General features: G+C 44.9%; 1 protein-coding gene across 3 annotated transcripts in view; it reads left to right on the plus strand.

The window, feature by feature from the left end:
* slc38a5b (solute carrier family 38 member 5b) overlaps nucleotides 1-13,484 on the plus strand; it is a 32,265-nt gene that overhangs the window by 4,544 nt on the left and 14,237 nt on the right. For all 3 annotated transcript variants that reach the window (XM_078254153.1, XM_078254151.1, XM_078254152.1), the window contains exons 2-6: nucleotides 9,436-9,566; nucleotides 9,970-10,039; nucleotides 11,316-11,431; nucleotides 12,373-12,446; nucleotides 12,696-12,788. In XM_078254153.1, coding sequence (XP_078110279.1) covers nucleotides 9,502-9,566; nucleotides 9,970-10,039; nucleotides 11,316-11,431; nucleotides 12,373-12,446; nucleotides 12,696-12,788 — 418 coding nt within the window. In that variant the 5' untranslated portion in view covers nucleotides 9,436-9,501. The remainder of the gene's footprint in view (nucleotides 1-9,435; nucleotides 9,567-9,969; nucleotides 10,040-11,315; nucleotides 11,432-12,372; nucleotides 12,447-12,695; nucleotides 12,789-13,484) is intronic.

Here is a 13,484-nt window from a genome sequence, read left to right on the forward strand (position 1 = left end):
CCTTAAAAAAAACAGGTTTGGTTATTTAAAAACCCATATAAAAGGAGGACACAGGTATTAAAAGCGGGTTAAAACAACCACTGGACAGGCTGGTCAGTGGGAGTATCAACCTTTAAATAAAAAGGTCACCTCCGCACATGCCATGGCCTCTTTCCTGGAAAGATTAAATCAATTCCCCGGTGTCACAATATAAAAATCCATTCCAACTTCTGAATACATTTTATTTAACCTTCACGTTGTCCTCGGGGTATTTAGAAAATATGGGATGTTGAAATAAGCGGCGAAAATGTAAAAAATATAAAATACGACAAAAAGTTGGGAAAAGCAAGGAGAAAACGTCATAAACTTCGGAAAAAGCGTCCAAAACATAAAAAAAAAACCAAAACATTGAAAAAGTGACAAAATGTCGGAAAAAAACGACAAAATGACAGATAAAGCGATATCAATTTTGAAATAAGTGACCAAAACATTGAAAAAAAATCACATAAAAACTTGGAAAAAAGCAGCTAAAACATTGAGATAGAATGTTTGTTTTCACAACCCGTTCTCACTCCGAACTCGTAAAATAAGGACGTTTGGACAGTGGCTGTCAGCGTCTGATGTGACGAAAAAGGCGTCTTTCAGCGTGTTTGTGTAACGCACCGGGGAGAGCGTCCCACTTGTCACGCTTGCTATAGTCGTTTTTTTCTTTCTTCCCGTGTGTCATAGAACCGTACGCCCACCCACGACCTTTTCCTAAACATAACTGCGTCAAAAGGGACGGCAATAGTCCCGACCAAGCGTGTTTACTTAAAGCGCTAAAGGGACGGCAATAGTCCCGACCAAGCGTGTTTACTTATAGTGCTAAAGGGACGTCAATAGTCCCGACCAAGCGCGTTTACTTAAAGCGCTAAAGGGACGGCAATAGTCCCGACCAAGCGTGTTTACTTAAGGCGCTAAAGGGACGGCAATAGTCCCGACCAAGCGCGTTTACTTATAGCGCTAAAGGGACGGCAATAGTCCCGACCAAGCGCGTTTACTTATAGCGCTAAAGGGACGGCAATAGTCCCGACCAAGCGTGTTTACTTATGGCGCTAAAGGGACGTCAATAGTCCCGACCAAGCGTGTTTACTTAAAGCGCTAAAGGCGCGTCAATAAGAACGACAAAGGCTCCTGCCCAAGCGTCCATATTTTACAAGATGGGTGTGAGAACGTGTTGGTTTTCATGGTTGATGGGAAGACAACACAAGGGTTAACATTAGAACCATTAAACCCTAAAATACTTATTGAAATACTTGTAGGTCAACGTTCGGGGATGAGCCCAAACATGGAGTTTTTTTCCTAATTTACGGCAGCTATGTGCACTATTTTTCAAGATATTTGATTTTAAAAAAGCCTTAAAATCTGTACATTAATTGGTAAAAACATGATAGTTGCCAAAGGAAAGAATCACCCTGTAGAGCCTGAATACTAGTTTGTATCTAATTTTCCCACAACTGTTTCCTGAGTGAAAGTCTTGTTTCCAACGTGACACAAACTCGTCTCCCCTGCATGAAAGCCCATGTGTAAGCGATATGTACGAATGGTTCAGATTTGTAATCTTTTTATTGTGACTTGTGAAGTGTCTTTGCTAGTTTAAGACCGACGCAGTTGTCAGTTTCCCGTCCAGCGCCCGTGTCGTTTAAATAGCAAATGCACCTGCGCCCATCTGTGTGCCCATGGGCGTGCTGGTCTTACAGGGAGGTGTGTTCAGGTGCATTCTGGGCGTGCTGGTCTTACAGGGAGGTGTGTTCAGGTGCATTCTGGGCGTGCTGGTCTTACAGGGAGGTGTGTTCAGGTGCATTCTGGGCGTGCTGGTCTTACGGGGAGGTGTGTTCAGGTGCATTCTGGGCGTGCTGGTCTTACGGGGAGGTGTGTTCAGGTGCATTCTGGGCGTGCTGGTCTTACGGGGAGGTGTGTTCAGGTGCATTCTGGGCGTGCTGGTCTTACAGGGAGGTGTGTTCAGGTGCATTCTGGGAGTATTGCTATCTTGAGGCAGCGGGAAGTTATCGCGCCATTGACCACCAAAAACCTGGTCTAAAGTCAATAACGCAGCATTTCATTGTTATTTTAACAGAGCATTAGTAAAATGCTCCTAGGCTCGTGCACAGCGCGCACACTATGCTTGTTACACACACAGGGACGCACAGCAGCACACACACATGCAGAAGATTACAGATACAAATATTACGGTGCAAATCCTCCATCATAACAGCAATGCTCCAAGGTCCAAACGTGCCTGGCTTTTAAAGGATTTAACTTTGCTTTCTCTGAGCCGTACACACTAGAGTCACTGCGGTACGTTTGTTCTATACTGCTCGTAAATCAGCCACTCACGAACGTTGCCGTTGTCGCCAACTGTCCACTTGGTATGAAAACGACTTCTTTTACTTTTGATGCTTCCTGTTATTTTGGGGTTTCTTTCGACCAAATTGTCAAAGAAAAATAACGTGGATGGTTCCATACAACACTATTGACAAGTAAAATAAATGATCAGTTCAGTACTTTCCTGAAATTAGAGGGATTTATTACATTTTATAGCATTTGAAAAACAAAAAATTGTAAAAGAATGTTGAAAAAATGTCTAAAAAAGCTTCGAAAACGTCAGAAAAAAAAAGACCAAAGGGTAAAAAAAAAGCGTAGAAATAAGCGACATAAACGTCGACGTTTTCTTCCGGCGTTTTTGTTTTGGACGTGGGGGGGGGGGGGTTCATCGTTTTTGTTACTTTTCTGTTTCAATTGAGCGTGCATTAAAACTGTGGGACAATTTACAATCTTTTTACTTAACATTGATACGCTACATCTCACTTGTGCTGACTACAAGCTTGGTTTACACACATATACCGGTACTATTTAGTTTTTCTATGTTATATTTGTATATCAAAAAATAAAGCAATGCCCTTTCTGGATGTGCAGTCCCTCCAGAAAAACGTGATTATGCAATCGCATAATGCAATGCATAATCAGCCAAAGTCCGCATATATTTACGCACTTTCGCCACATAAATTGCCGATTTCCGCGCAAAATACGCGGGGCTTGCATGATTTCATAATCCCCGCATTTTCCCCACATCGAAACCACGATGACGCCACAGTTTCTGCAAGTTCCCGCCATTTCATCGCATAAATATCCCACATATTCCATCACATTGTTTAAGAAAACGTGACACATAATTAAGGATTTTAGCCCAAAACAATCACAAAAAGGAAGGACTGGATGTGGGCACACACATAAATGCACCCAAGACAAAACAACTGTAATGCACACATTCACTCACACAATGTTTTAGCCACTTATTTTGGTGCTTTTTCTGCGTTTTTTTCACGTTTTCTTCCAGTGTTTTTGACGTCACATATTTAAAAAAGATTTTAAAAAACTTTTAAAATGGGTCATATTTGACCCAAGAACAACATGAGGGTAAACTCAAGTATGTTTTTGATTTCCTCTCTGTAAAACGTGAATGTATTTAGTAATGCCAATGAAGTTAAAGGGGAATGAAGTGAAAACGTCTCTCTGCGTCGGGGCAAATAAACGCAAGGAGCATGCGTAAATGTGACGACTACAAATGTCAATGTTTGCGGAACCAGCCCAGTAATGTTTGAGCAGAGAGGTCATTCTCAGCTGTTATCACTGTCTGTCGCTCCTGAGGCCTACAGGGAGGAGATACCCAAACTGCAGCCGTCCACACTTGGCTTCACTCCAGCTTCTTATCTGTAGAGCCACGTTGCCTTTCGCTGAGGTTTAGAAAATATTGTGGCCCACAAACACAAACCTAATACTAATGCACGTGTCAAACTCAAGGCTCGCTGGCCAAATCCGGCCCTCCGCAGATTTTGGTCCACTTAATTTTTGTCATTTTTTTCGAAGTTTCTCGCGCTTTTTCCCAAGTTTTTGTCACTTTTTCCGACATTTTGGGCGCTTTTTTCTATGATGGCTGAGGAACAATATTCCTGACTTTTTTAGAGCTGTTAGTGAGAACACTATAGGAGACATTCAATGACATAGTCAAACTTTTTTGACTTTTTTGATAAAATGAAAGCATGTTAATGAACTTTACGTCTGGATGTGATTCTCATTTTCCAAAGTGGCCCTTAGTGAAACTGAGTTTGACACTCCTGTAATCTAATGTATTACAATTAAATATTACAATCTAGATAAGGGTGAAGAGAGGGGCGGAGCTGTCAACCGATCACCATCTGGTGGTGAGTTGGGTCAGGGGGTGGGGAAGACTCTGGACAGACCTGGTAAGCCCAAACGGGTAGTGCGGGTAAATTGGGAACGTCTGAGGAGGCCCTGTCCGACAGACTTTCAACTCACACCTCCGGCGGAGCTTTTCGTGCATCCCTGTGGAGGCTGGGGGCATTGAACCTGAGTGGACAATGTTCAAAGTTTCCATTGCTGAAGCTGCGGTGAGGAGCTGTGGTCTTAGGGTCTTAGGTGCCTCAAGGGGCGGTAACCCACGAACACCGTGGTGGACACCGGTGGTCAGGGAAGCCGTCCGATTGAAGAAGGAGTCTTTCCGGGATATGTTATCCCAGACGACTCCGGAGGCAGTTGCAAGGTACCGAAGGGCTCGAAAGGGCTGCAGCCTCTGCCGTGAAAGAGGCAAAGCAGCGTGTGTGGGAGAAGTTCGAGAAGACATGGAGAAGGACTTTCGGTCGGCACCAAGGTACTTCTGGAAAACCGCTCGCCACCTCAGGAGGGGGGAAGCGGGAACCATCCAAGCTGTGTACAGTAAGGATGGGACGCTGTTGACCTCAACTGAGGAGGTAATAGGGCGGTGGAAGGAGCACTTTGAGGAACTCCTAACCGACTAATACGCCCCTCTATGGTAGAGGCAGAGCTGGAGGATGAGGGGGGATTGGCATCAATTTCCTGGTGGAGGTTGCTGAGGTAGTTAAACAACTCCACAGTGGCAAAGCCCCAGGAATTGATGAGATCCGTCCAGAAATGCTTAAAGCTCTGGGTGTGGAGGGGTTGTCTTGGTTGACACGCTCTTCAACATTGCGTGGAAGTCTGGGACGGTGCCTAAGGAGTGGCAGACCCGGGGTGGTGGTTCCCTTTTAAAAAAAGGGGGGACCAGAGGGTGTGTGCCAATTACAGGGGTATCACACTTCTCAGCCTCCCCGGTAAAGTCTACTCCAAGGTGCTGGAAAGGAGGGTTCGGTCGATAGTCGAATCTCAGGTTGAAGAGGAACAATGCGGATTCCGTCCCTGGTCGTGGAACAACGGACCAGATCTTTACTCTCGCAAGGATCCTGGAGGGAGCCTGGGAGTATGCCCAACCGGTCTACATGTGTTTTGTGGATCTTGAGAAGGCATATGACCGGGTGCCCCGGGAGATACTGTGGAGGTGCTGCGGGAGTACAGGGTGAGGGGGTCCCTTCTCAGGGCCATCCAATCTCTGTACGACCAAAGCGAGAGCTGTGTCCGGGTTCTCGGCAGTAAGTCAGACTCGTTTCAGGTGAGAGTTGGCCTCCGCCAGGGCTGCGCTTTGTCACCAATCCTGTTTGTAGTATTTATGGACAGGATATCGAGGCGTAGTCGGGGTGGAGAGGGGTTGCAGTTCGGTGGGCTGGGGATCTCATCGCTGCTTTTTGCAGATGATGTGGTCCTGATGGCATCATCGGCCTGTGACCTTCAGCACTCACTGGATCGGTTCGCAGCCGAGTGTGAAGCGGCTGGGATGAGGATCAGCACCTCTAAATCGGAGGCCATGGTTCTCAGCAGGAAACCGATGGAGTGCCTTCTCCAGGTAGGGAATGAGTCCTTACCCCCAAGTGAAGGAGTTCAAGTACCTTGGGGTCTTGTTCATGAAAGTGAGGGGACAATGGAGCGGGAGATTGGTCGGAGAATCGGCACAGCAGGTGCGGTATTACATTCAATTTATCGCACCGTTAGACGAAAAGAGAGCTGAGCCAGAAGGCAAAGCTCTGAATCTACCGGTCAGTTTTTGTTCCTACCCTCACCTATGGTCATGAAGGCTGGGTCATGACCGAAAGAACAAGATCCAGGGTACAAGCGGTCGAAATGGGTTTCCTCAGGAGGGTAGCTGGCGTCTCCCTTAGAGATAGGGTGAGAAGCTCAGTTATCCGTGAGGAGCTCGGAGTAGAGCCGCTGCTCCTTTGCGCCGAAAGGAGCCAGTTGAGGTGGTTCGGGCATCTGGTAAGGATGCCCCCTGGGCGCCTCCCTAGGGAGGTGTTCCAGGCACGTCCCAGCTGGGAGGAGGCCTCGGGGGAGACCCAGGACTAGGTGGAGGGATTATATCTCTAACCTGGCCTGGGAACGCCGGGATCCCCCAGTCGGAGCTGGTTAATGTGGCCCGGGAAAGGGAAGTTTGGGGTCCCCTGCTGGAGCTGCTACCCCCGCGACCCGACCCCGGATAAGCGGATGAAGATGGATGGATGGATAATGCATTACAATTTTTGGTTTGCTGTGTTGGCCACTTGTTGTTTTTATTAGCAAAGAGAAAACTAGTCATTTATAATATTTACTTCATGTTATATAACGTTTGTAAAAGAGTTTTGAAAGCTATAGTCTATATCCACGATGGTCCACTTCCGGGATTGCTCCATTGCCGATCACTCATTTTCGTCCAGATGTCCGTTACATTCCTCTTTCTTTGTGTTGGCGTTATAAACTCTGGTGGATTTATGAGGACTATGGTTTGAACGTAGGCTACACATGTTCCACCAAAACAAGTTCCTTCCTGAGACTGTTTTGCAGAGGCACCGTGACTCCATGTGGCGTTTACCGCTTCCCAAGACGATTGTGATTGGTTTAAAGAAATGCCAATAAACCAGAGCACGTTTTTTCTCCCATCCAGGAATGCTGTGTGGACTAGCCAGACCCTCCTCCGCAGCGCTGTGGAGGAAGGTCTGGCGATGCGAGACTATGAAAGCTATAACTAAATAGATATGGAATTTAAAAGTGCAGTTTCCATAATCAGATTCCATACTACATTTAGATTTGATAAAATGCTGTCGAACACAAGGGCCTTATTCATCCACCTGGAGGCCCAGGGTAAAAATAAACAGTAGGCCGCTATTGACATCTCACCTAAGTGGCAACTTCCATGTCTGAAAAGTGAAGCCGACGCTGAAGCTCCTTAAAGCTGCATTCTCTCTAACTTCCAGCAGGGGGAGACTCCACCGGCTCCAAACAGAAGTCTGTTTCTATAGAAGTCTGTGAGAAAATGAGCCTACTTCTCTCTTCATTTATTACCTCAGTAAACATTTTCATAACGAGTTTATGGTCTCAATCGCTAGTTTCAAGTCTTCTTCAACACAGCATGATGTTCATTTAGTAAATGATGCTCCCATTTATTTTAAACCAGACGATACAGCAGGGGATGCTTTAGGACCTGTCAGTCAGGACAGAGGCTTAGCGATGCTAACCATGCTAACACTGGGGACATTAAAATAGACCTCAGCTTGTTTTTGGGTGTTGTCCGTGTTTTCATTTTAAACTTTGACCCTCTCACTGTGTGTTTTCACTTCATCAAAGTTAACTGGAACATTTTGGTCGCCTAAAATTGTCTTGTTCAACATTCTATCAACCAAGCTAGCTAGTGCTAGCATTAGCTGGTAACTTTTTTCAACCAGCTCTGTGTTCTGCTGTACATGCTGACGAACGACGCCAGTACCCGAAGGTCTGTGTTTACCCGCCATTAAAACTCCACTGGATGACTCGCTTTCAAGAGTTGAAAATCAGGTGACTTTACCTCTTTAGCGTTTAGCTTAGCGCAGCACCACACCACTAATGCTACGACTATTCTTTATACACAGTCTATGGAACAAACAACCTTGCCATCCCTAGGGCCATGCTGCTAGCTAGCAGGGCTAAAAATAATCACTAGCAGTCACCCCCCCCCCGAGTATTTGTATTACAATATTTTTAACTGTAATATCTACAGGCCTACATGACACACATCTAATATTGCAGTTAAAGCTAAAGCAGTTGTAACCGGTTTACATTTTGATGAGGTCAGTGTTATTCAGTCAACATCAAATTATTAAATGTGTAACAGGTTTTTATTTGCATTCATCTCTTGTTAAAATTGCATACAATCTATCTGGTTACTTCTATCTTTTAAGTGCTCGTCTTATGCTAATTTTCAGGTTCATAATTGTATTTATAGGTTACATCACGTCAAGTTTACATGGTTTAATTTTAGAAAAACACCATATTTTTGTTGAACTGCACATTGCAGCAGCTCCTCTTTTCACCCTGTGTGTTGAGCTCTCTGTTTTAGCTACAGAGTGAGACCTCTCACTTCTGTTCCATCTTTGTTGGGAGTCGCACATGAGCAGTAGCTAGGTAAGGACTACTAGCCAGTCAGAAGCAGAGTATGAGGGTGTGCCCTGACAGTAGCTAGGTAAGGACTACTAGCCAGTCAGAAGCAGAGTATGAGGGCGTGCCATGCTAGCAGCTAGGCGAGCATTATAACGTGTGTTCCAAAGTGACCACGTTTGTCTCTGAAGTAAAGGCTGGACTACAATAGAGCTGTTTGGAGCAGTTTGTGAACAGTGTTTTCTGTTGGAGATGGTAAGTCCCTTTGGGGGGGACTTTGGGCTTTTTCACTTTGTAAACCTATAACGTGCACAAAAATATATAACACAATAAAGGAAAGGGGGAAAAGCCAAAAGGCATAATATGAGCACTTTAAAATCTATCTGGTATAGGCTTAATTTTTACTAGGAGAACATCAAAACTCCAGACTATAAATATATTGTGCCCCTCTTTCTCTCTCCCCTTGTTGTACAATTCCTGTAACGGTATGGAAGCCCTGAAAGGCAAGGTGAAAAAAAAGGGTTTTCGGGCATTGATGGCCAATGTTTAAGTCGTACGTAGGAGATGGTATCTCCTACGTATGAGATACTATTCATGGCCAAAACCTAAGTTTAAGTCATACGCAGGAGAAACGATCTCGTACGCACGACTTAAACATACGTCTTGGCCAATAATGCCAGAAAAGTAACTTTCAAGGCTTCCGTATATGGGAGAGGTCGGGGTGAGAGTAATTTATTTTGGCTGATTTATTATCCGAACTCATCTCATTACAGTATTTCTTGTAATATTTTCTTCATATTTTTGTTTCCTATAATGTTATGTCTGTCCCAACATATCATGTTTTTAAGAGTCAGTGTTGAATTTGTGGCAGACTAATCTAACTTCCGTTTTGCATTTTTTGTTAATTTGTGTAACGTTACTGAAGAAGCTGGAGCAGGCCATTTTAATTAGTAAGGAGATCATCTTTTTTGCATCCGTGACCAGAATAAAAAGAGAGATTGACGGAAAAAAAGCGATCCCGGTGTCCCGGTGTCTTATATCTAAAGAAACTTCCGCTGGTTACATATGCAAATATTCTACATACGTTGGTATTAAGCTGCTTGTGTTTTGTTTCTTCTTTTTCAGATTTCACCTTTCAAAAACATCCCTCTCTATCTGACGGAATAAGTCAGCCTACGTCCCTGTTAAAGTATGGAACTGCAGAAGCTATCAATTGGTAATCATCACCATGATGATGCTGTGCCTGCGGAGGGAGGGTATGTTTCCTCTGTGTGCCTGTATTATGTGTTTATATTACACTATGTTATATGTGTGCCTATGTGTTCCTACATTTACTGACTCGCTAAATGAATTCTCAGTAAATCAAATACGTTCATACTATTTAACCCTCTGAGGAACATTTTTAGATCTCTTCTTGAATTCTCCTTTTAAGGGTGTGTTTCCTATCAACATGTTCAGAACAAACTCAGCTTTCTGTACAGTGATGCCCACATTTGTTCCAGAGCAATGTGTAAAACATAGTAAATAAATGTCTAAAATGACATTTTGTACTTTCGCTTTTTGAGTAGGAGTGTTGTCAGACTTGGACTCGCCGATGCGTCTTTGTCCTCAGAGGGTTAAAAATCGTTTGTTTTTGTTTTTTGTGTGTGGATATTGCAGAATCCCAGCAGAGGAGGAAATGTTCCTGCCACACAAGAGCGATGGATCAAAGAGACCTCAGTTCACAGACGTGAGGATGCTCCACATGTTCATTTACAGCACAATGAACAATGAACATTTATTTTTTAATATTACATTTAGCTGACACTTTTATCCAAAACAATTTCCAAAAAGTGCAAGAACAGCAAGAATCACATTTTGGCTTATATTAAGCCAAACAACAAATCTTCCTGCAACACACTTATTTACTTGTGCAAGTTATGTTATCATGTTCTAAGGCTACATCTACATTGCTGTGTAGTGTTTTTATCTCCAGTAGAAGAACTAATCTCCGTTTAAACTAACACGCCCAAACCAAAATACCTCGTCAACATTCTGGTATACCGGGCATAAACAGGAGGCAGCGTGGAGACTCCGCCCACTGCTGGTAGGTGCCATGGTAACGTTAGTAGCTTAATCTCAGCTAACGAGACGTCGTGACCGATAAGACCCAATCAGACGGCGAAACGTTGGCGTCAGTGTCGGTGTCTCCAAAGGTCTCCGTCTGCGGCCGTTGAGACTAAAACACAACCCCGCAGATTTCCAACCAAAACGGGTCAGAAGAGTTTCCAAATGTCTCGGAAACGCCAGAGCAGGGGGAATGAGAGGGGGAAACAACAGAGCAGGGGGAATGAGAGGGGGAAACGCCAGAGCAGGGGGAATGAGAGGGGGAAACGCCAGAGCAGGGGGGAATGAGAGGGGGAAAAAGCCAGAGCAGGGGGGAATGAGAGAGGGGAAACGCCAGAGCAGGGGGAATGAGAGGAGGAAACGCCAGAGCAGGGGGAATGAGAGGGGGGAACACCAGAGCAGGGGGAATGAGAGGGGGAAAAAGCCAGAGTAGGGGGAATGAGAGGGGGGAATGCCAGAGCAGGGGGAATGAGAGGGGGAAACGCCAGAGCAGGGGGAATGAGAGGGGGAAAAAGCCAGAGTAGGGGGAATGAGAGGGGGGAATGCCAGAGCAGGGGGAATGAGAGGGGGAAACGCCAGAGCAGGGGGAATGAGAGGGGGAAAAAGCCAGAGCAGGGGGAATGAGAGGGGGAAACGCCAGAGCAGGGGGAATGAGAGGGGGGAAACGCCAGAGCAGGGGGAATGAGAGGGGGGAACGTAGCAAAAGATATTCTTTTTTTTTAAACCAAAACGTAGCAATGTAAATGTAGCCTAAGGCACAATATTAAAACTCTTGAATGGTAATTTAGTTTTTTCAACCTGGACACAGATTGTTTTTATTATTTACTATACACACTATATGTAAATTGTGATGTAATCTGCATCCATACATGGCGTTAATAGTCTTGTGTCTTTTCCAGTTTGAGGGTAAAACCTCCTTTGGGATGTCTGTCTTCAACCTGAGCAATGCCATCATGGGCAGCGGCATTCTGGGTCTGTCCTACGCCATGTCCAACACTGGCATCGTCCTTTTCCTGTAAGCACCAGAAATATACACGCTTTGGTACACCTGAACACACCACATGTACAGCCACACATGTTCTGAACTATAGTGGTTTTCTGAAAATGACAAACTGTAGACAAACTAGTATAATTATAAAGATGGGATTTATGTAGATTTTAACTTTGGAGCTTCTGGCTTTAACAAGGTCTCATTCTCTACATGATTCCTAAAAACGATCCCAAGACACACGTAATGTTTTGACAATGAGGAAAGTTTTGTACAATTCAGGAGAATAATAATTTCTTCTAACTAAATAAAGACTGTTGCACCATAAATCGATGCATACAAATTCCCCAGAATGCAGGAAAGGAAATGTGTGTCGCTCAATATTTATTTTTATTTTTTATAGGGAAAGACCCTAGTCTGGCTATCAGCAGACCAAGCTCAATCGTTTAAGATTGAACATTAGTCTGGGGAGTCTGCTCTGTATTTCCTACTGCACAAGAGGCGTGATCAACGGGCGTAGTTCAAATGACTCTGTACGCAATTGGATAGTCCTTCAACCAATCAGAGCGAACAATCGGGGTGACGTAGCAGCGACAGCGGCCTCAACGGGGCAGCCGTGTTGAATGTAAACAAGTAGCTGCTTGGTCGCTTCTCTATCGTCATCGTGTTAAACCAGCCAATAGCCATCAGTGGATAAGCCAGTTTGTGATTGGTTCCCGCAGATTTGTAATAGAAGCAGGATCGATAAACGTACAGGTTTCCAGCCTGAGCTGCAGGGAGAAATCAAATCGCCAGCAGATCGGGCTGGTTAACCCAGTCTATAAAGACCCCCCCAGTTAAAATGTTGCCCCCCTCAATGTTGAAACCAAACCTACTCCCTTGCAGACACCTTGGTTTTGACTAAACTAATCAACATGTATGGAGTGACGTTAATGACATTACTTACGACACCCGTTTGTGTTTTACAGGATCCTGCTGACATGTATCGCCGCTCTGTCCTGTTACTCCGTCCATCTGCTGCTCCGCAGTGCTGGGGTTGTGGGTGAGGCTTCATCAAATGTGGAAACTATTGTCAGAAACCTATCAGTCTCAGAGCTTCAACTTTTCAAAAAGCCATTCTCTCTTCAGTCTCTTCAGGCAATTTATTGACAATTGTTTATGACGATATTTTTAAGGGGGAAAACCCTCAGATCAGAAGGTTCTGTAAAAACAAAATGCAGATTCAGTTTGAGTATTTCTGTACAGGTGTCAGAATTTCTGCATCCGTTTTGATGCCTTGGTTATTCTTCAGGTATTCGTGCCTACGAGCAGCTCGGCATGAGAGCTTTTGGTCATCCAGGGAAGATTGTAGCAGCTATCGTCATCACGCTACATAACATCGGAGGTAAGACTTTATTTCCGACAGGACAACTTAGACTTGAAATGGGAGAGAGATGGGGAATGACATGCAACAAAGGGCCGCAGGTCGGAGTTGAACCCGCGGCTGCTGCTTCGAGGACTAAGCCTCTTTAAACATTCATTATACTCTCCATTCCCGACCTGTCGCGCGACAGTGTGACGTCATGGGAGCGCCGTAACTATTTATAATCGCGCGTGTTGGTCGCGACACTAGTTGCAGTCTTCTCCTGAACAGAGGTGGCGCTAATGAGGAAAGGCTGCCGACTTTGCTCTTTCTATTGAGTAGAAGGAGAAGATAAAGGTAAACGACGGCAGAACTGGCAGCAGCATTGACGTCAAAGCACTTTGAATACTTCAGAATGTCTGCGCAACGATTCGATGACCTACTTCGACGGATCAAGCCTTTCATTCACCATTAAAAGAGCTCATCTTAACCCGGTAAGTTTACAAGAGAGACTTGCCCTCGAACTCGTCCATGCTTCCTGTTTCCGCTTTGTGCGCGACAGCGAGATCTACGTCATTTTGACGTCACATTGACAGGTTGGGAACGGCGACTGTGAAAAGGCCTTTAGATAGGCGCGCGCTCTACCAGGTGAGCTACCCAGGTGCCCGTAATTTCTTATTTATACTTATTTAATTAAATTGCTTTGCCAAAGCGATGGCGCAAAACAACATTAGAGCG

The sequence above is a fragment of the Sander vitreus genome, chromosome 7 (assembly GCF_031162955.1).
Source record: "Sander vitreus isolate 19-12246 chromosome 7, sanVit1, whole genome shotgun sequence".
Classification (NCBI taxonomy): domain Eukaryota; kingdom Metazoa; phylum Chordata; class Actinopteri; order Perciformes; family Percidae; genus Sander; species Sander vitreus.